At 40.0% G+C, this 23,582-nt stretch overlaps 1 protein-coding gene across 1 annotated transcript in view; it reads right to left on the bottom strand.

The window, feature by feature from the left end:
• reps2 (RALBP1 associated Eps domain containing 2) overlaps nucleotides 1-23,582 on the bottom strand; it is a 56,502-nt gene that overhangs the window by 19,769 nt on the left and 13,151 nt on the right. Inside the window, exons 2-8 of the mRNA XM_065269158.2 lie at nucleotides 20,948-21,071; nucleotides 16,567-16,742; nucleotides 16,372-16,480; nucleotides 9,754-9,848; nucleotides 8,875-9,004; nucleotides 1,229-1,292; nucleotides 708-876 (exon numbers count right to left, since the gene is read on the bottom strand). Of these exons, the coding sequence (XP_065125230.1) occupies nucleotides 708-876; nucleotides 1,229-1,292; nucleotides 8,875-9,004; nucleotides 9,754-9,848; nucleotides 16,372-16,480; nucleotides 16,567-16,742; nucleotides 20,948-21,071 (867 nt within the window). The remainder of the gene's footprint in view (nucleotides 1-707; nucleotides 877-1,228; nucleotides 1,293-8,874; nucleotides 9,005-9,753; nucleotides 9,849-16,371; nucleotides 16,481-16,566; nucleotides 16,743-20,947; nucleotides 21,072-23,582) is intronic.

Here is a 23,582-nt window from a genome sequence, read left to right as displayed (position 1 = left end):
ACTCAGAAATAAAAAACATAAAATGAAAAAAAAATACGTTCATGCCTCCAAAACACTCTTTGTTCAATATCTTAACCAAAACACATCAAAACTTTACAAATACAAAGGAGATCTTCTGACTCGGCTTTGTACAAATATGTAACAAGTAGCCATATTACAATTAACTCTGCGTTAGTTTGTGCCCCGCTCACCCCTAGACTCATCAGCATGTGTGTTCTCTGAGATTCTAACCCATTACATTTGCACCGCTAACACAATGCTCCACAAACTGAGCTACATTAATAATTTATAAGTCTACACTGCAAAAAATTATTTTCAAGAAAAAAATTCTTATTTCTAAATATCAAATTTAAGTAAACAAGCAAAAAAAATCTGCCAATGGGTAAGCAAAAAAATCGTGAAATTTTTTCTTAAACAAAAAAAAATTCTAGAAAAATGTGCTTACCCCATTGGCAGATATTTTTGCTTGTTTTATGAATAAAAAAATCACTTAAATTGAATATTTTTGGTCTAAAAACTAGACTTATTTTCTTGGGTTGTTTTGCTCATCAAGAAAAAGCATCTTCATTTAAGAATTTTAAGATATTTTTACTCAAAACAAGACAAAAATACTAAGAATTTTTTTCTTGAAAATCATTTTTTGCAGTGTAAGAAACCTTGAGACATGACAGCTCAACATTAATGCGAGCAGTTTGTTTGTGTTATACCTCTGTTGGTATCACCGTAGTCACACATTGATCCATATATCCTGGTCTAAGTGAGGGGGGGAGAGCTTCAGGAAGTGGGTAACCATTCTTACGAGCCACGATCAGATGAAAGGCGGTACAAAACTCAGAGAAGTTGAGAGCACCATCTTTGTCGACATCACTTAACTCCCTAAAGATTAAAAAAAAAACACTCTTAAAAATGCTTGGTGGTTTAAAACACATAGATAGGTCAAAAAGATACAAACCTGGTGATTATAAATTAACCTATGCTGGGTTGTTTAAGCCCAAATGCCTGGATGTTTCAACACATGGTTGGGTCAAATGAAGACTTTTTCCAAGTTACAATAATTAAATCCAACGGTTGGGTCCCTTTTTGGCCTAACCATGGGTTAAAACACCCAAGCATTTATTATAATAATTATTATTATTTGGAGTTTATGATGTTGCTAACTTTAAATTCAAGTTTAGACAATATATAAACAGGCTTATAAAGACACTAGATGTTTAAGTAGATGTGAGACCATATATGCGACAGCTCTGGAATGGGAAGCTTGGACTTTGTGAAGAAGTTTTTTGCAACAGTTCCTGAAAGGAAAACAAAACATAAACATGCATTGAATCTTTAGTAATGCATTGTTCAAGCATATGCAACTTGCATTGAGACATGGAAAATAACTCTATTAAAATATTATGTAGTGAAAGATGCAAAAGCTGCTAAACGCCACCTCCACCAACGCACTCGGCAAATACTTTCACTTCAAATGCACTTAATCCCGGCCTTAGGCCATTGAGAAATTCTGCTTTCTTGACAGAATCCATCAGAAGTCCAAGACAAGAAAATATGTCAAATGCCTTTTTACATCTGAGCTCTTTAATTGCTTAATGTGATTTATCATTTATACATTTACATTTATGCAAATTTAATTCAAACAACAGTGCATTCAAAGTACATCTGTATTAGTGTATTCCCTAGGAATCAAACCCATGACCTTTGGGTTGCTAAAACAATGCTCCACCAATTGTGCTATAGGAATATACTGAAACATCTGTCTTGATCATACTGCTGTAGCCACTATATGCTAAAACAATAAACCTTACTATAATTTACCATGGTTAAAGTGTTTTAATACCTCTAAACCATGGTAAAATATGGAAAGCATGGCCTCAAGTGACTTTTTGTTTTATTTTACTGCAGGAATGATGACATCACATGGGTGATTATATAAATGCAGGTACATTTGGTGTCCAAAGTCCAAATTTGTTAGTGTCAACTCTGTTACAGAGGTACAGTAGAGTAACAGTGTTGACAGTATATAACAGAACTGACACTCAAACATGGAGAAACACACACACACACACACACACACACACACACACACACACACAAAAACACACACACAACGGTCAACACTGTTACCAGGGTTTCCCGCAGAAAATGCGTTAGTTAAGGTGGTAGTGTTGGGCGAATGGGCGGGACAGAGGGCGTGGCAATCAAAGGGGCGGGGCGTATGCGTCATGATAAAAATTTAAATATTTTTATTTAAAACACTCAAATAAAACTTAATTTTGAAGAAACTATGACAGAAAATGAACACATACTAGATTATTAATGAATTAAATGTTTTTAACAGATACCTCTAATGGGAACATCTGCGTGATGAAGTGAAACTAAAGGGTTAATGAACACAAACTAAAGCAGATGTTGTAGAACGTCTGGCGAACGATGATAGATGGTGTTTTTCTTGATGAGCAAAACGACACAAGAAAACGTCTCGGTTACGGATGTAACCCTCGTTCCCTGAAGGAGGGAATGGAGACGTCACGTCGTGACCGACGAATTGGGAACTCGCTTAGAGTGACCAATCTGCTTCGAATACTACTAAAACGCCAATGAACTTGGCATTGAGATATTTGCATAATGCTGGCGCCGCCCCGCCAGGTGCGTATATAAGCAGCAGGTGCAAATAGGGAAATTAGCTTCTTTTTCGCTGAGAAAGCCGGAAAGTGTGACCGGCCGTAACAGCAGGTGGCAGCACCTGTGGCGACGGGACGTGACGTCTCCGTTCCCTCCTTCAGGGAACGAGGGTTACATCCGTAACCGAGACGTTCCCTTTCAGTCGTTCACTACGACGTCACGTCGTGACCGACGAATTGGGAATCCCTACCAAAACGCCACTAGGGGCTGACTTCTTCCAGTGTCTGCGTAAAAGCCCTCCGGTTCCACTTAAGGAGGAGGAGGTAGGTTTTAAGGCAGAAGGCCGGGCACTAGTTGTTCCTTTAACCCCACAGAAGTGCCAGCGACTGGGAAGCGCCCTACCTGAGCGGGATAGGAACGCTGCGGAAGCCACCGCCCCTCTTAAGGGCTAATGGTGGGCGAAAGTCAACCATAGTTGAGGTAAAAATGACAGGCGTGGCTGTGTAAGCAAAGCAGTGCTCTGCTAAGGGAAACGTGGGCTGGTAGGATTAACCCCACGGAATAATACTCACAAAGGAACCCGTTGGGACACAATGTGGAGCCCAAGCCAAACACGTAGGTTCGTAAGAATACAGCTAGTGAAAGGCTGACAGCCAATGCTCCGCAACAAAGGCTGCCAAGGCAGCGGAGGAAGAGCAATTCAAACCATTACGCATTTTTGCTCTGATGGCCTTCCATACTGAAACTCAATTAGGAGCCTCAGTCGGAGGCTGCAAGCCGACTTGCGAGTCTGCTCTCCGTGCCCTCCCTGGTGAGGAAAGAACACGAGAGGATACAGGCTCGATACGAACACTGTAAAATCTAATGAACGTATTAGGTGTCGCCCAACCAGCAGCTCTGCAGATGTCTGTTAGCGAGGAACCACGAGCTAAAGCCCAAGATGAGGCAACGCTCCGTGTGGAGTGCGCTCTCAAATTAAAGGGGCAAGGAATACCCTGAAGATTATAAGCCAGGGCGATAGTATCAACTATCCAAAGAGACATCCTCTGCTAGTGACAGCTTCCCTTTCTGCTGGCCACCATAACAAACAAAGAGCTGGTCTGAGGTCCTGAGGCTTTGCGTGCGAACCACGTAGAGTCGCAGTGCGCGTACGGGGCACAACAAAGCCATGGTTGGGTCTGCGTCCTCCGGGGGCAGCGCTTGCAAGCTCACCACCTATCTCTGAAGGGAGTGGTGGGAACTTTGGGCACGTAGCCTGGTCTGGGTCTCAGTGAGACAGCAGGACCAAACTAAAAGCACAAAACGTCAACAGAGAATGCATGTAAATCCCCTACTCTCTTCATGGAGGCCAATGCTATCAGGGTCAGAGTTTTCATTGATAAAAACATCAGACTCGTAGACTGCAAAGGCTCAAAAGGGAGACCTGAAGGCTTCAGCACCATGGACAGGTCTCAGGAAAAGAGGGAGGGCGCGAGGGGTTTAGCCTGCGAGCGCCTCTTAAAATGTAATAATTAAATCATGCTGGCCAACTGATCTGCCGTTGATAAGTGAGTGATGAGCAGAAATAGCGGCGATATCAACTTAAATGGCGGAGGGACAGCCTACCATCTAACCTATGTTAAAGACATAAAAGCACAATGTTAATGGGCATTCTCTGGGGTCCTCGCGTTGCGAAGAGCACCGGGTGACGAAAAAGGTTTCATTAAGCGCGTAAGCCCATCTTGTGGACGGTGCTCGAACCGCGTCGCTGGTGTTAGATACCGCTTGCGATAGATACCGCTTGCGATAAATCACCTAAACCTTGCGCGCGCTCAACGACCATACATGGAGATCGCACAGGTCGGGCGCGAGTGCCAATGTGCCCCTTCCTTGAGAAAGAAAGTCCTTCCTCAGGGGAATCCGCCAGGGAGGGCTGTCGCGAGGAGCATTAACTATGAAAACCAATTCTTGGTCGTCCAGTACGGACGATTAATAAAGGCTCTCCTCGTCCTGCCTGACTTTGCACAGTGTCTGCGCAATAAAGCTCACTGGAAGGAATGCGTATTTACGCACCCCCTGCGGCCAGCTGTGTGCCAACGCATCCACGCCGAGGCTGCCCTCGGTTAGTGAAAAAAATAGGCGACAGTGGGTATCGTCCGGCGACGCAAACAGATCTATCTACGCACAACCGAACTTCTTCCAAATTAGCTGGACCGTCTGGAGGTGGAGTCGCCATTCGCCGGGGGCGCAGCTCGGGAAGCGCGTCTGCCGCTGTACTAAGCGAACCCGGAATGTAAATGGCACGAAGGGACCTCAGATGCTTCTGACTCCAAAGGAGGAGATGACGAGCGAGATGCGACAGGTGACGAGAGCGCAAAACCGCCTTAACGGTAAATAACGCAACAGTCGCAATGTTATTGGTGTCGGCTAATACATCCTTCCCTCGCATCTCCATAGCGGAGCGTACAAGTCCCAGATATACAGCGCACCGCTTGCGGCAGTTGGGGTGCTATGCACACCCCTGAGACTGCAAGCCCGTCATACGTGGCTGATCATCCCGTGCTGAGGGCATTGCAATATACAGAATGCCAGGAGACCCCTCAGGGGCACATCTTCTATCGGAAATGCCGGGTCTACCACGGGGAAAAATTTAAATGACACGCAGGTGCAATGTTTACACGGTGTATGTCGGTGTGCCATGCTCTCCTCGAGACTCGATCGTAAACCAACGCTGAAGCGGTCTCATATGAAGCAGCTCGGGCGGTGTCACAGCCGCAGCATGCTGTCATATGTCCAGGAGCTTCTGAAATTGTTTCAGAGGGACCGCGTACTTCCCTCGAATTAAACCGAGGCAAGTCAGAACTGACTGGTTGCGCGCTCTTGTTAAACACGCCAATTAGTCGATCGAGTCTTATTTCCATACTGAGAAAAAGGATCCTCTGCACGGGGCAAAGTTGCTCTTTCCCAGTCGACCTGAAGACTTAAACGAGCGAGATGCCAAAGCATTAACTCTGTGTTCGCGCACGTCTGCCAAGAACGGGCTATTATAAGTCGACGTAGAAAAAAGCAGAATGCGAACAACGCTCTCTCTCTGACATTTTAATGCCGTGACTAGCACATGGAGACACGGAGAGAGAGAGACAGCTCGAATGGTGTACTTAGTATTAATATGCCCACCCCACGACGCAGAGCGAAAAAACGGTCTAAAGCGAGGGGAGATGGACACATAAAGTACACGTCTACAGGTCTAAGGCTGCAAACCGATCTGAATATTGAAATACGAGCCTCGGCGTTATCATCCAAAAAGAACACCTTCGTAGAGCCGGTGCGTAAATCAAATCGATCGTAACCCGCCGCGTATTTTGGGTACTATGAGATAAAGGCTGGAAAACCCTATCATCATCATCATCTCGGTAAGAGGGACCGGCTCGAACATCCTTCGCCAACAGGATATCGACTTTTGCACGCAGTACATGTACATCGGACGCTTTCACCACAGTGAAACGAAAGCCCGAATTTGGGGTGTGCCGGATTCGTAACCGAGGCGGATCGTGCGTAAAACCCAACGAAACGGGCTGGGAACTGAAGCCAAGCACCCAGGCACCGTACGAGGAGAAATAACGACACTACCGAAGTACCCGCGGTGGGGCAGCGAAGCGAGACAGGTGGGACTGCCGGTGCGTCTGCTGTGACAGCATAAACATCTACAGTATGTGTGTGTGACACTGACCTGAGCCCGCTGAGGGTAACGGTCGTCTGGTCTCCTCTACGGAGAGCGCAGACTCCGATGAGGGTGCTGGTGGTCCGGTCTCCTCAGCGGAGAGCTCGGACTCCTCAGGTCACCCGCTGGCGATAGAGGAGAGGTAGGGGAGCTGGTGTGAACCCGCTCACGGCTCTCTTGATCCTCCGGAGACCTAGAGAGGGAAGAGGAATGCACTCTTATGTGTGGTTAAGTGGGTACCGGCCGAACAGCCGGTGGAACATATGCAAACCAAGGATTTTCCACCCGACCCTCTATCGGGGGAAGGAGCTCCATCTCCTGAAGAGTGATCCTCTGCCAATCCGGGTCGCCCTTCACTGGCCACTTAAACTCCCAAATTTCACGGGAAGCAGCTAAGCGGGCGGGGCGAGAGGCAGACTGAGGAGCCGGCGTGGTGGACCAAGGGCAGCTCTCTTCCGCCGGGGCATGACCTAGGAGATCGCCTCAGTCTGCGCAGCGGAGCTGTACGACTCCCCTGGCTCGCCGAAGAGGCCGGTCTGTGAGACAGGAGCATTCAAGTTGTTCTCGTCTGCGTCCGTCATGTCAGCAAGACACAGCCAAAGGTGGCAATCTTGAACCACTGAGGTGGACATCGCACGACTGAAGGTCGCGGCCTCCCTGGTAAATCCTTGGTGAGCCTGCAGCAACGTTATTACGTGCAGGGCTGAAGCCGCCTCTCCGGCATGCCTGATGGGCAGCGTCCGTAACCGGACGACTGTCTACAAACACGGGAGGCAAGGGTTGGGTGGTCCCTCCAGGAACGCATCCCGCTCCACTGAAGGGGTCCCCGCCCTTAGCGGCTCCGTTGGTGAGGGAGGTGAGGGGTGAAAGCTGAACGGCCGGACGGCCGCAAATCACGTCAGCTCTTCGTGCCGTCGGGGAAGAAAGGCACAGGAGGAGAGGACCGAGAGGCCCGAGCAGCTCCGAAGTACCAATCATGTGGGCGGGACGGGTTAACCTTTCCAACTCTACCGTCTCCGCCGCTCGAGCGGGCACGGCCGGCATCTCCGGAACGACTCTGCCTCGGAGGAAAAATGGACACCCCTCTGATGCTGCAGAAGTGACGGGACCAGAAGGAGGTCCAATGGATTCGGCAGACATCGTAGAACACGACTCTGCAGTCTCCACCGGAGCCTCAACCGGCTGAGGATGAGAAGGCCGGTAGGTGGAGGACGCATCCTCCGTCCTACTCAGCGTAGTGACGCGAAGGGCGCCCTGCGAGCGCTTGACAGCCGCACCATGGCGGCGTCAGCACTGCAAAGGCGCGGACAGCGTTCCCGTAGAAACGACAGTCGTCTCCGCAATCCAAGAGGGTTATGCTCTCACAGAGAGAACAGAAACTCTCCACGAACGCAGCCCCGGAGTGCTCGATGCCTGAGCACGAAGACAGCGCTCGTGACCGTCACTGGAACCCTTCTACTTCTCGCATCCAAGATCGCACGGGCGAAAAGCTATCCTGAAAAGGACGCTGATCTCCGCATATACGAGAGAGTGGCTGCCTTTAACAAGGCACAAAGCTCTCTCGTATCACTCTTTTAGGGAAATTCACTCAGATGCTTAGTTGATGAGCGCACAGGAAGGCAACGCACACACTAAACTCAAAACAATAAACAGATGTAGAGCCGTGGAATAAGCGAAGCGTCCGCTGTGATACTGCTAGTTCAACCAACTTCAGCAATCAAATCCCAACAGAGTAAAGTAGCTTCTCAGTAGCAGATACTGCCGGCTTTCGAAGCGATAAAAAGCTAATTTCCCTATTTGCACCTGCTGCTTATATACGCACCTGGCGGGGTGGCGCCAGCATTATGCAAATATCTCAATGCCAAGTTCATTGGCGTTTTAGTAGTATTCGAAGCAGATTGGTCTCTCTAAGCGAGTTCCCAATTCGTCGGTCACGACGTGACGTCGTAGTGACCGACTGAAAGGGAACTAGTTTAGTTTTCCAAGAAAATAAGTCTAGTTTTTAGACCAAAAACATCAAATTTAAGTGATTTTGTGCAAAAAACAAGCAAAAAAAATCTGCCAATGGGGTAAGCAAATTTTTCTTGATTATTTCTTGAATTTAGTGTTTAAGAAAAATGTTCAAGATTTTTTGCTTACCACATTGGCAGATCGTTTTTGCTTGTTTTATGCACAAAATCACTTAAATTTTATATTTATGGTCTAAAATTTAGACTTATTTTCTTGGATCGTTTTGCTTATGAAGACAATACATCTTAATTTAAGAATTTTTAGATATTTTTACTGAAAACATCACAAAAATACTAAGATTTTTTTTCTTGAAAATCATTTTATGCTGTGTATATAAGATACTTTTTACATAAAATATTATATAGTTATGTCCTGTAACATCTTGTGGTGCATGACATGGAGTATAAAATTATTTAAATAATTAAAAATATTAAAAAGCAGAAACATAATTGTATGTGCAATTATATAATCACCCACATGTTGGTTATTTTTAACCCTGTATGATTTGGTGTGGACTGGAGAAGCAGTTTCTGATATTTTACCAAGTATGAGCGCATTCAGATCGGGCTGTAGACTTCTGAATTGGATGGTGTAATAGTCGCGTTGCTCTTCTGTAATCCTCCAGGGATCGTCTGAATAATCAGCCTCATTTCTTTCAGGCAATCGCTCGACCTGAGCCAGACAAACACAAACCGTCTGTAAACCAACTGATGTGTTACATATAAAAGACAAACGTTCAATGTGATGTTTCTTTATATCTGCTGAAATGATCAACAAGCTTGTGTTTATTACAAGACGTTTCATTTACCCAAATGAGTCGTTAAAACAAAGCTAAAGTTGTTTTTCTGTCTGTGTTGCAAGAATTGAATTATCATTAAAGCTAAACAAGTCTAAAATAAAAATACGGGAGAAACTCGCTGGAAATAAAGTTAATGTTATAAAGAAGGCCACTGGAGGACTGCAACAACATCAATAAAACATCTGTGATACCATATCACTGTAATCATTGAAAAATAAAGTCTGATTTTAATATAATTACAATTTGAGACTAATAATCTATCATCTCTAATCATTTTCTACATTAATAATTTAATATATATATTGACATCCAGCAGAATTCAGCCAAAATGTTTTAATGGGTAAATGTATGCAAGATCCAGAGGCCATACACAATCTACACAACTGTTGTGTATCCATAAATGAACTCCTTTAGACTTTTGTCAAGAGGGGAAAACTGTGTTTAGAAGCATAATTACTGATATTCACGCAATAAATGTATGTTTATGTTAATCCTGGTTTAGTGGACTGAACGTGCTCATTCAAATATCACTGACAACACAGAGACATCACAAAGGACAGAGACTCAGTGTTGTGTGTGAGCAGCCAATCAGATGCAAGAATGGACGGGAAGAAATTCTCACCCGTGCAACGTCCGGCTGCAGTCTGACGAAATAATGACTGGGAGAGGAATTCTCCTGAGAAACACTGGGACGAGTCGCCAGTTTACCATCATATACTGTAGAAGACAGACAACAAATAACATTTAATGAAAACATTTGTGATTATTTGTTGAACATTGCGTTAGCAGCGCAAAAGGTCATGGGTTTGATTCCCAGAGAACACTAAAGGTGCATTGTGTAACTTTAAAGGGACAATAAGTAGGATTTACCCCCATCTAGTGGTGAAATTGTATTTTGCATTCAAACGAATAGTGCTCTCTAACGCCTCGCTTTTCCAAATGCGTGTTGAAACTACGGTAGCCGTTATGTAATCACCGATCTGCTTGTCTGTTTCAGCTACTTCACGTGTTCTGGATGAAAACGTGTTGGTAGGCTAGTGCTTTTTGTCCCTCTCTGCTTTTATAGTTTATTAATACGGCGAAACGACATATAAGCCTCCTTGGACTTAATCGTTCAATGTAAGTAAAGAGAAGAAATTCTAAGCTTACAAAGAAAAGTCAGATCATCGACAGAGATCATTTGACCCAAGGAGGACATATTTATGAATAAAGACATTGATTTTGATTAATAAAACACTTATAACCCTACTTACTGTCCCTTTAGGGGACCAGCCGCGGTAGAGGCGTCAAGCACGAGTGATTTCAATGTTAAGTCAATGTAAAGATACGTTGACGCGTGTCTGGAGGTCTCACTGCGCGAATGAGGCGAGTAAACTTAAAATGTTCAAGCGGCAAACTAGACGCGGTAGACGCGAATTTTGACGCCTTAAACGCGGCTGGTGTGAACCCACGGTTAGGAGGATCTTTTGACAGAAATGCAATATAATATACATAACTACATTATCAGTGGTTTATAAAGACCTTGACAAACTGTATTGTTTTTGTTACCTAAGAATGAATGTTTTTATCTTCATACACCGCGGGTCTCCTTATATGGAAGTCGCCGACAAATTTCTACAGTAGCCCTAAATGGACAAACTCCTATAGAGGGCATTTTGTCACTACGTTGTCTTAGATGATAACATGTTTGTCCTGTGATGCTACCGTAGCTTCTCTATGCGTTTCGAAAGGAAGGGATGAGCTGTGGAGTGAGCCGTTGGTTGCAATTCACAGTCTCACCACTAGATGCCGCTAAACATCTACACAGTGAACTTTTAAAGGGATAGTTCACCCAAAAATGAAAATAATGTCATTAATGACTCACCCTCATGTCGATCCAAACTCGTAAGATCTCCGTTTATCTTTGGACACACAGTTTAAGATGTTTTAGATTTAGTCCGAGAGCTTATTGACCCTTCATTGAAAATCTACGTACGGTATACTGTCCATGTCCAGAAGGGTAATAAAAACATCATCTAACTAGTCCATGTGATATCAGTGGGTCAGTTAGAATGTGTTAAAGCATCGAAAATACATTTTGATACAAAAATAACAAAAATTACGACTTTATTCAGCATCGTCTTCTCTTCGCGTCTGTTGTGAATCGCATGCGCGAGACTAAAGTCACGTGACTGCAGTGACGCGTTTGACGTGTTATCCTCAGACATGTTTGCAAAGTATTTTTTAAACTTACATCGTGCATCTCCCTCAGACTGTAAACGAAGCCTGAGCGCACACAAAAAAAGCAGCTGGGGCGCACCAGATAACACGTCAGCCGCGTCACTGCAGTCACGTGACTTTAGTCTCGCACATGCGCCTCACAACAGACGCGGAAGAGAAGAATAAAGTCATAATTTTTTTTATTTTTGGACCAAAATGATTTTCGATGCTTCAACACATTCTAACTGACACACTGTCGTCACATGGATTACTTTGATGATGTTTTTATTACCTTTCTGGACATGGACAGTATACCATACATAGATTTTCAATGAAGGGTCAACAAGCTCTCGGACTAAATATAAAACATCTTAAACTGTGTTTCCAAAGATAAATGGAGGTCTTACGAGTTTGGAACGACATGAGGGTGAGTCATTAATGACATTATTTTCATTTTTGGGTGAGCTATCCCTTTAATACATACTATTTGGTTCTTAAATTAAATTGGGTTAAAAGTTTAAGGCTCTGTTTAACACATGCGGTCAAAGCTCCAATTTGAGTAAAAATTTAAAATATCCAAATTGAAATGATAAGCAATAGTTTGAAGCATGTCACATTTCTTGCAATCATCCAGTAATACGATCGTACATATAATGTGGGACGTGGCTAAATATTAGATTTTAGGCAATTCAAATATTTATGAGGGATACAGACATTAAACATCAACAGACATTAGTGAGACAAAAGTAAATTTCTTTCAAAGAGCGATGCTGTTACTTACAAAAAAGGAAAAATTAACAAGGACTCAATAAGGAATGTTTAATTATAAAGTGAAGAAGTGATTAAATACTGAACGTGTATGAATTTTACAACACAAGGACATTCATCATCACCATCTTTGATATGAGCAGAGGCTCACTGCTTTTTGATCTCTCCAATGTTTTTACATCTAAAGTCACTTCAGTACATCGCTTTCTTTTATGTGCAGATTTTAAATAAACTATTTATGATCCCTGTGTGTAGACTAATGAAGGAGCTGTATTCACTCACGCTTGTATTTCTCCTTACACAGCTGCAGTAACATAAAAGTGAAATATCATCGGGGTTTTATCTCTAAACTGATCATTCAACAATCACCGGCTATTGAACACAAAGTGCTGTGCTCATAATAACCATGCAACTCAACCTGGAAATCATTTTAAAATCTGATTTTAGTGATAATATATAAGCAATAAAAATGATTGTGAAAAAAATTGTGCCTTTAACGCCAATATTTAATGCCATGCACACATATGAAATATATACAAAACTAAATGCATTTTATTGGCAATGCACTCATGCACTACTCTCTTCTGCCTGAAGGGGGCACTGTTGTATGACTCTACAGTCCTCAATGTGATCTGCTTCAGTTTTATGATCATCAGCCACAAGAAATTGTGTTATAAATAAACCACGACACCGGTAACTCTTAACGGCTGAATCTATATTGTGTTTAAAGAAGGCATAAAGCAAACAAAATGGTACATGCGTGTATTCACAATGCACCTTTAATCTCATTGAATGTAATGGAGCTTGGCATCTCCCAAACATTGGATTTAAAGTAACATACACTTTTAAAAATAAAGATGCTTTAAGGGATAGGGATTCTCTCATCATTTTCTCACTCTCATGTTTTTACAAACCTGTATAAATGTTTTTGTTCTGATGAACATGAAGGAAGATATTTTGAATAATGTTTGTAACCAAATTGATAATGAGCCACATTCACTTCTGTATTATTCATTTTACCTACTATAAATGTGACTAGGGCTCATCATTGGTTACATCATTATTCAAATTATCTTCTGTTGTGTTCATCAGAACAAAGACATTTATACACTGCAAAAAATGACTTTCTTACTTAGTATTTTTGTCTTGTTTTCAGTACAAATATCAAAAAATTTCTTAAATCAAGATGTAATTTCTTGATGAGAACAATGACCTAAGAAAATAAGTGTAGTTTTTAGACAAAAAAAAAAAAAAAATACAACGTAAGTGAATGTGTGGTTAAAACAAACAAAAATATCTGCCAATGGGGTGAGAAAAAATTCTTGAATTAAGTGTCTAAGAAAAAAGTTTATTTCAGGATTGGCAGATATTTTTGCTTGTTTTAAGCACAAATTCACTTAAATTGTATATTTTTTGTCTAAAAACTAGACGTATTCTAGAATATCTAAAATAATTATTTGTATTTTTGTCTTGTCTTCAGTAAAAATATCTAAAACTTTTTATTGATGAGCAAAATGACCCAAGAAAATAAGTCTAATTTTTCTACCCAGTCTCACAAGGTTTCGTAATATAGTCACGTAAATGTTTGATTCTTTTTTCGTGATATCACGAATTTCTGCGTTTTTCGTAATCGCATAACGAATTCCTGTTTTCGTGTGATTATCACGTAGTGGTTACTCAACTGTTTGGTCCTATTTTCAAACCATTGTCGCTACAGTTTAGGGTTAGATTTGGTGCTTGCATTAGAATGTCACTTTATGTATTGGTTTATACAATTTTTTGTTATACAATTGATTTATTTTTTATATATAATTTTTTATATCGCCTGGCGTTAGGGTTAGAGTTGGGTTTGGGTAGGGATGTCATTTTATGTAAATCTAACCATAAACCGAAGCAACAATGGTAAGAATATAGGACAAAACAGTTGAGTAACCAATACGTGATAAAGTCTAGTTTTTAGACCAAAAATATCAAAGTTAAGTGAATTCGTGCATAAAACAAGCAAAAAAAAATCTGCCCATGTGGTAAGCAATAAAATCTTGAACATTTTTCTTAAAACACTAAATTCAAGAAAAATTTAAGAAAAATTTGCTTACCCCATTGGCAGATTGTTTTGCTTGTTTTATGCACAAAATCACTTAAATTTGATATTTTTGGTCTAAAAATTAGACTTATCTTTTTTTAGGTCATTTTGCTCATCAAGAAAAAGCATCTTAATATAAGAATTTTTTGATATTTTTACTGAAAACAAGACAAAAATACTAAGAAAATGTTTTCTTGAAAATAACTTTTTGCAGTGCAGGTTTGTAACAATATGAGAGTGAGAAAATGATGACAGAATTAAAAAAATTTTGGTTTACGATCCCTTTAAAATGTCACAATGATGCCATAGAAGAACCATTTCTGTCATATCTTTTTAACTCTTTCCCCGCCATTGACGAGATTTCTCGTCAATTAAGAGAAAACGCTTCCCCGCCAATGACGAGATATTCCGTCTTTCCGCAATACCGCTATTATCCACCAGGTGGCGCCCTTCCGCAACTTTTTAAAACCGGAAGTATTGCCCTATGCCAAGTTGCTGCATGTCCGTGTCTGTTTTAAAGATCGCTCTGAATCGGATCTCTATGAAAAGTCCGTCATAAAAATTGAATTATTTCTGCTTTTTGCTCAAAATATGGTGTTTTTGCAAAAACCTACCCATATTCAAAAGCTGATTACAAAAGAACCACTGAAGGTAGGATGAAACGGTTTTTTTTGTTTGAAAGCAGAGGGTCTGTTCTTTCATTTGGTATATTGTATGTTTATATATTTAAAGAAGAACATTTTCTGGAAGGCATTAAACTTTGGTGAAAATCATGAAAAACGCTGGCGCTGGCTGGCAACTTTTTTTAAAAACGCTGGCGGTGAAAGAGTTAATGTTTTCATGATGAAGAACCTTCATGGATGGTTTTTTTATGGAACCATTCAGTCAAAAATGGTTCATTGCAAAAAAAAATTGTTTTAGTACAAAATATCTAAAAATTCTTAAATTAAAATACAAGAAAATAAGTCTAGTTTTTAGACAAAAAACATATAATTTAAGTGCAAAAAACATATAATTTGTGCTTAAAACAAGAAAAAACGTCTGTCAATGGAGATAGATAATTTCTTAGTATTTTTGTCTTGTTTTCAGTAAAAATATCTAATTATTCTTAAATTAAGATGCTTTTTCTTGTTGAGCAAAACGACCCAAGAAAATACGTTTAGTTTTTAGACCAAAAATATCAAATTTAAGTGATTTTGTGCATTATACAAGCAAAAAAATCTTTCACACTAAATTCAAGAAAAATTGGCAGATTTCTTGCTTGTTTTATGCACAAAATCACTCAAATTGTATATGTTTTGTCAAAAAACTAGACTTATTTTCTTAGGTAATTTTGCTCATCAAGAAAATACATCTTGATTTAAGAATTTTTTTATGTTTGTACTGAAAACAAGACAAAAGTACTAAGTAAGAAACTCATTTTTCTGCAGTGTTCTTCTATGACATCATAAAGCAGCTTTATTTTTTGTCGACTTTACAAACTGTATGAAGTGGGACTGATGTCCTGTTGAGTTTTGCCACGTGGAATGAAAACATTTTAAATCCTGTCAGCTCCTGAGCCGAGTTTCCCACATAAATGTTATATATTTCATTAACATTATATAACTCACATACAAGTTATTCTGTTTTATAGGGTTGTGTGATTGTTGTTTGTTAGTGTGCATGGAAAACAAGAGTGTGCGACACCATGATGCATTTGTGAAAGCAAGTGGAAATCGAGCTATAAATGAATCAGACGCATTAAACTTTCACTGTGTTTATATCTCCCGGCTCGGCTCAATTTCTGTGTGCGTTTAATCCGAACCGCTGATGGGTGTGTAAGTGTGTGTGTGTTTGAGTTAGTAAAAGTCAACAGGTGTTGTGATTAGATGGCTTGATATCGATACGCCACCAGAGAGATGTAATTATCCAACAGCGTTCAGAGACAAGACGGCTTTTCAAGGCTAAACGCTCGCACAAACGCTCACAGCTGTCTGAGGTCATTACGGTATACAGCAAACATCTGAAAGGGTCAGATTGTGCGAAACACACCAGCTGTGTGATATGAGCTTGTGTAACGGCTAATCTGCGACAGCATTACTGTACATGTGACTCAGTGCATACTTCTCATGTGCATGTGGATTAGCTGTATTTTAGGCTCCAAGATTATTGGATTAAACTTTTGGCACACACAAATATGGTCCAACTGACCCAATAGCGTGTCGGTCCCATTCCTCTGTGTGCTGTACGGATAGCTGATATAGGCTGATGGAGAGCGGGGTGGGGAGATGCCGGGTGACCGCGGAGGAGACCACGCCTCCTGTCAAAAAGTTAATAGTTAGTGGAATAGTTGTTCGCAAACTTAAAGCATTTATGTATTCTAGCAAAATCCAACTTCGTACTGACCTGTTTGTCCATGTTGGTCTCAGGGTGTCTGAGCACAGATCTGTCGGCAGGTGGGCGAGGGGCGGAGCCTAGAACCGAACTCAGGGTGTGAGCCTGGCTCTCATTGGTCGGAGGGTGACTGGGATAACGCATCTCAGGGTCGCCAGTTATTCCCACAAAAACAGGCAGAGGAAGTTCTGTGGAGAATTTAACATGGAATGATGAAATAAACCAACCCAGTCTCATGGAGATGCATATAAATAGCACAAAGTGTGAAAACGCGTGCAATAAAATTCCAATATTGCGTGCATATCCCTACTGAAAAATCCAGGTAAGACCAGCATAAGCTGGTGAGCTGGTTTTAGCTGGTATTGCTGGTGAAGCAAGCTGATCTAGCTGTGTTTTGGTCACTTTTTAAGCTGGTCTAGCTGGACTGCCAGGCTGGGAGAACAAGTTTAAACCAGCTACTGCCACCTTAAACCATCTAAAACCAGCTACCAGCTTATGCTGGTGTTAGCTGGATTTTTTAGTAGGGATGATACGCCAGTCCTTCCTGTTCACTAAGACAGTGCATCTTTTTGTGTCGTTTTATATATTGGTTTCTCAATTTTTTATTTTTTTTACATTGTCGCTTGGGTTTGTGGTTAGAACAACTTTTTATTACATAAAATGACATCGTAACCCAAACCCCAATTCTAATCAAATCCAAGCGACCATGGCTTAAAAATAGACAAAAACATGGAGAAACCTATATATTATATAACATCCTAAAGCAAATACCAAATCTAACCCCAAACCCAAGCGAAAATGGATTAAAAAACAGAAAATAATTTGAGAAACCAATACATGAAATGACACAAAAAGATGCGCCATATTAAGTGAACGGGAAAGACTGGCGTATCATTTGCAAGCAAAATTGGTATTTGGCAGATCTATTGCATGAGTTTTTACACTTTGTGCTATTTATACGCATCTCCATGAGACTGGTTTGGTTTATTTCATCATTGCATGTTAAATTCATGTTAAATTATAGAATAAACACCAGTTACATGCAAAAATAACATGCAAAGACTATGTTTGGGACAACATGGGCAATGTGCATGCTCCAAATAGTATGCAAACTTTTGGATGACCAAAGATATTGGATATAATAAGATTGAGCACTAACATTACTATGAATATGATACAATGAAACGATCAATATGGCCGCCTTCCAGTTAAAAAAACTAATCATCATTCAATAAAGACTGATTATTTTTCTATGGGAGGGGCTTAAGGGAATAGTTCACCCCAAAATCTTTATTTTTCTCACTCTCATGTTGTAACAAACCTGTATAAATTTATTTTTTCTGATGAACACAAAGTAAGATATTTTGAGAAATGTTTGAAAGCAAACCAATCACAAGCCCTATTCACTTCCATAGTAGGAATAAAGAATACTATGGAAGTGAATGGGGCACCTATGCATGAAACAACCGCTTTTTTAGCTTAAGAAATAAAAGTTATGGTACAGTTGATGTCAGGATTAATTGTTAGTCGGATAAATGTCATTCCATTTAGATTTTAGCACACGATTTTAAAAATATCTGTGTTCCCCTATTGAAGTTGATGACCACAAACATGGGGTCTCCTAAAGGGGAAAAACGCTAATGGGGCATACACACCAAACGCGAGTTCAACGATTTGCGCGAGTAGATTACATACAAAGTCAATGCAAAGACGCAATCAGACGCATCCTCCCATGTGGCGATGCGAATGACGCAAATTGACGAAAACACACGCTATTTGCCTCAAATGCGCCTTTGCGCAAGTTTAAAATATTCAATTCAAGTGATTCAAATTTGCATAACACAAAGTTAAATCTTGCGAGTAATCTTAAGCGAGCAACGCGATGCTACCTGTTTGGTGTGTACGTAGCAGAAGAATGCTTAGTATGCAGAAGGGTGCACTGCAATATAGTATACACTACCGTATGAAACGTGTAAGCTAGTATTTTATTCCGAACACATTCAGTGATTATCTGGTTCAGATGTGTTTGATCACAGCTGGTATGAAACTTCAAATGCAGGAAGACCTTCAGGCACAGAACCGAGCAACTTGATATACTTTATGTTCTTCTAAATCTAAACGAATGTTAACGGTCTTTGAACACAGTCCATCGAATCATCACAACAGTACCTTTGAGGTCAGCATTATAAACCACTTTTCCACACGCAGCGCTTTTATCATTTTCTTTCAAGAGTAAAATAGAGTCGAGTGTGTTAAAGAGAATATCCACGTCAGTGTAATTTTCACTGATAAGCGAGGTTGCTGGACCCTGCTGTGTATGAGGTCATCTTAGCTCTGCTGAGGGTCTCTAACACCCTCAAGTCCTCGAGTAACAGCCTGTACCAGGATTAAAAGCTAATCTAACCAACATTCACCACTGCGGGGAGGAATGGGGCTACGCTGAGCTCGAAATGCTCAATTGTGCCTTGTTTACCAGACAGATATAGCTAGGAAATTATTGTCTAGCTCAGGGATTTTGAAAGTTTTTTGTCAGCCGAACTACAGTAGAGGTCTTCACGTATCCAAAGAAATGCACCCGACCCGAAATGACCCAAATCGCTTTTTACCCGAACCCGAGGTGCATAAATATTTTTTTTTTTTTAAGAAAGGCCCAGCCCGAGACAAACATGAGAAAATTAGACCTGAGTCCGACACAGTGGCAAGTTTTGTTAACCCAACTAGGCCTTGAATGTAAACGGCACCAGCGTGTGCAGTCTCCAGCCCCGCATCAGTCAGATAAAAAGGAACCCGCTTATTTTCATTTGTTATCTGATGATGACACCAAGGTAACCACTAAAATGTGCATTTATGATTGATTGACGGCTCAATTAAAATGAACCTAACTCCAGCCACACAATGTTGCAAGCGCTCTTGGACCTGCTTAACCTCCGCCTAATCTCCTTAATCGTTTCAATGTATATATAAATATATCTCCCAAGGGTTTTTCTATTAATGTAAAGCTGCTTTGAAACAATCACCAATTGTGAAAAGCGCTATATAAATAAAATTGAATTGAATTGGCAAACAGAGGAGGGGTTGGAAAAGGACTCGAAACCTTTATACCCGAACCCGCTCGGGTCGCACCTCGGGTTTTTGGATCTAAAAGGACCCGTGAAGACCTCAAAGCCAATCACTATTTAAGTAAATTTTTTACCACCTTCATTTTAAGTAAATATTAAAGGGGCCGTTTCCCGGACAGGGCTTATCTTAGTCCAAGACTAAAATGCATGTTTGAGCTTCTTTTATTTTAAAAATACCTTCTACTGTTTAATTTTAACATATTTGGTTGACATTGTTTTGTCTTAAGATGCACACCTGTATTGTTTTTTGGAGGTATGTTTGTAAAAACTACTTAAATTACCTAATTTTAATAAGGTCTAGTCCTGGATTAACATAAACCATGTCTGGGAAAACACCCCTAAATAATTTAAAGGAGTAGTCCACTTTAAAGATGGGGTCCATTGACTTTTTATAGTAGGAAAAAAATACTATGGTAAGTCAATGGGCCCCATCTATAAAGTGGACTACTCCTTTAATAGCACATTTGCATGTTTAACTGTTATTTAACAGTTTATTTATTCTTTGTCAGTAGTATTGAACATAGTTAGTGTTATTATTGCCTTCTGGTAATTGTTTGTAGTGTACACATACAGTAAAAATAAAAAACATAAAAAAACATGAATAAAATACATAGTATCTTAAATGCACTTTCACCCTTTAGATAAAAGTGTCTGCCAAATGCGTGGTTTAATGCAGTGGCATTGCGAGGGGGGGCTTGGGGGCTTAAGCCCCTTATGTTTTGTCAAAAGCCCCTGATCTTTTGAGGATTGAAAACTTTTAGTTCACAAAATGTATAGATTTTTTACTTCTAATTTGTTTTCCTAGCAGACAAAATCTGTCTTTCTTTGGTAGATCTTTGATTATGTTAAGTGTGTTTTTCCACTCAACGCAGCTCTGAAGTTCAATAATCAAAAACATTATTCGCTGTGTTTGTAGGGTCATTTTCTCAGGGGGCTAAGCCCCTCATCCCATCTGACTCGAGCAAACGTGAGCTGGTCTAAAGAGGAAAATAATTGTTATAAAATAAATGTTAAACGGTCATAATTTAAAAGTGTAAACTATCATGTCAAACTGTAAAAATGTTTAAATGCAGACTCTGTGGGTGAAACAATAAAAGGAAGGAGTCACAAACGTATGAGGAAATTGTCCATTGTGGTAAATAAATACAGCAGGGAGTTTTGGAGTGTGGCGTTTCTCTACACAACATGATTTCAATGCATCATCCCTCTTTAGCATAAATCCTAGCACACCAGGCCAAATCCTTGATCCCACTTGTTCAAGGGTGAACACTTACCGCCCGCTGCGCTCTCCAGACGAACCGGTAACCCGGACTGCGCGGCCGCCATCAGCTTCAGAGCGACGTAAAACTGTCCACACCCGAAGTAACCCAGCCGCTTCGCACCGCACACCTCTGTTATCTGCCAGACAGAGAGTTTTGTGTTAATCAAACCTAATTAATTCACATAATATATGACAACGTTTAACAAAGCATATTGAGCCAGGGTTTTTAAAAGGGTTCATTACTGTGAATTTATTGCATTTTATTTATTACCTCGGTATCTTAATTGACAAAATTACAAAGGGGCGAAAAATGAGGCGATAATTGCTGAATCTTCATTATTGGCTTTACAGAGAGAAGATGATAAACTGTGCTCTGAACAGACTGAATGTCACCGCTATCTCTGCTTCTGTAATTGAAAACTCAAAGTGCCCAAAGGCTGAAAGAATAAAATGACTTAAACCACATGTTTCACTTAGTTTCCCAGATTGTTTTACAGGGATTTTACCGCTGGTGAAAACATTCCAAGATGGATTTTTGGAGCTGTGGTGTGCCACCTTCTTTCTTGTTTGTCCTGGGTATTGTCTTAATCTACCTGACCCTTGTGCCATTGCATTTTTGTTTGATTTAAACCTTAGATGGATCAGTGGGAGATAGCTGACCGACCAGTCAAACCAGCTCAAACCAGAAATCTAACTGGGTTAAGCTGTTTTTCCAGCTGGTTGTACAAACAGAAGTTAGAAGAGATAAGGATTTTTACATCCTGTGGAAAACATTTAAGCAGAAACGCAGACTTTCAGAATAATGACAGACTTCACTTAGGAAAGACACAGATGCTAGACTCTATAATAACATTAATGGGACACATAAATGGTTAGCACATAAACTTGCCATTTCTCTTTTCTGTAACGACAAACATGTTTACACGTATATTGGCATTACAATCGACTGGACTGAACTTAATCAATGTGTTTGAGATGGTTGATTTCGGAGACGTCAATCTTTCACAAACACACGGCTGAGATTGTGTTTTGGGCAAAATTGACCAAAATTCATATCTAGTTCATTTCATTTTTATTATAAATGTTATAACTTATGTTGTTTTTGTTATAGGTCATATTTTAAAAAACATGCATTTAAAAAAAAGATGTACACATCTTGTATCCAGTATTTTGCCTTTTAATATTTTATATTTTAAAGAAAATCCACACTGCAAAAAATAATTTTCAAGAAAAAATGTTCTTAGTATTTTTGTCCTGTTTTTAGTAAAAATATCTAAAAATTCTTAAATTAAGATGCTTTTTCTTGATGAGCAAAACAACCCAAGAAAATAAGTCTAGTTTTTAAGACCAAAAATATCAAATTTAAGTTTGTGCATAAAACAAGCATAAAGATCTTGAACATTTTTCTTAAATACTAAATTCAAGAAAAAATCTAGAAAAATGTGCTTACCCCATTGGCATAAATTTGATATTTTTGGTCTAAAAACTTTAATTACTTTCTTGGGTCGTTTTGCTAATCAAAAAAAGCATCTTAAAAGCATCTTAATTTAATAATTTTTAGATATTTTTACTGAGAACAAGACAAAAACACTAAGAATGTTTTTCTTGAAAATAATTTTTTGCAGTGCAGTTTAACATCGCCAGAGCCAAATGTTATTAGTTGAAAAAAAGTGCAAGTGTAATATCAACACATGTATTTTTGTATAGCACTAACTGTAATGCAGAGCTCTTAAACTGCTTTTGTTTATAACTGTGTAACATTCATAAATTGTAAAAGTATTCACAACATATAGCCAGTTTCTCCAAATGACTAAAACTGCACTTCATGGTTTATTTTTTTAATATTTTAAAGATATATAGACTAAACCGCCTTTTTATTGTACATTACGTACGAACACGACTGTCGGAGTTTGCCCCCTAGTGGCAGTCGTAATAACATTTCATTTTAATCGTAAATCCGTGTCAACATGGGAGAGAAGCTTATTCCAGCACAAGAGCCTTTAATCTATGAATGTATTTATATTAATAATTTACTTACAGTAATCAATCGTTTTTACAAGATTCAAGTGTTACTGATAAAGTTAAACAAAAAAGGATTCATAATTTTCACCTTGCACATAGTGTTTTGATTGGAACACACTGAAATGCATCACTTCCGGTTGGCGTGTCACATGCCGGGTAGTCGCACAAGTTTATTTTTTTTATGCATCCAACGCTCAAATTGGATCTAAAAATTAAACACCCTCAGATTGTTGGCACCTCACGTAGGTTTATCGGACGTCATTTGTCATGCACAGCGCCTTTAAAGTAACCACGCTGATTTTAAATCAGACAAAAATGACGAGTGGGCCAGATAAAGATGATAGGAGGGCCGCATTTTTCCGCGGCCTCCAGTTGACTAGCCCTAGTGTATAGCTTATCTTGCAAAGGAAGAGAAATTTTATTATCTCCTCCAGATAAGAATAAACATATATTGACCATATTGGAGCCTAAATCAATTAGGCTATTTACAGAAAAAATATAGAAAAAACATGAGGCATGCCCAAGCTATATTGTGCAGATAAATGTGTTGATCACACGATATTTGGTTAAAGGTCATTCCTGCATCGACATGAGTAAAAAATATCAATGGTGAAAGGAAAGCTGTT

This window comes from Paramisgurnus dabryanus, chromosome 21, assembly GCF_030506205.2.
Source record: "Paramisgurnus dabryanus chromosome 21, PD_genome_1.1, whole genome shotgun sequence".
NCBI lineage: Eukaryota > Metazoa > Chordata > Actinopteri > Cypriniformes > Cobitidae > Paramisgurnus > Paramisgurnus dabryanus.
This window is presented reverse-complemented; position numbering and strand designations above follow the sequence as displayed.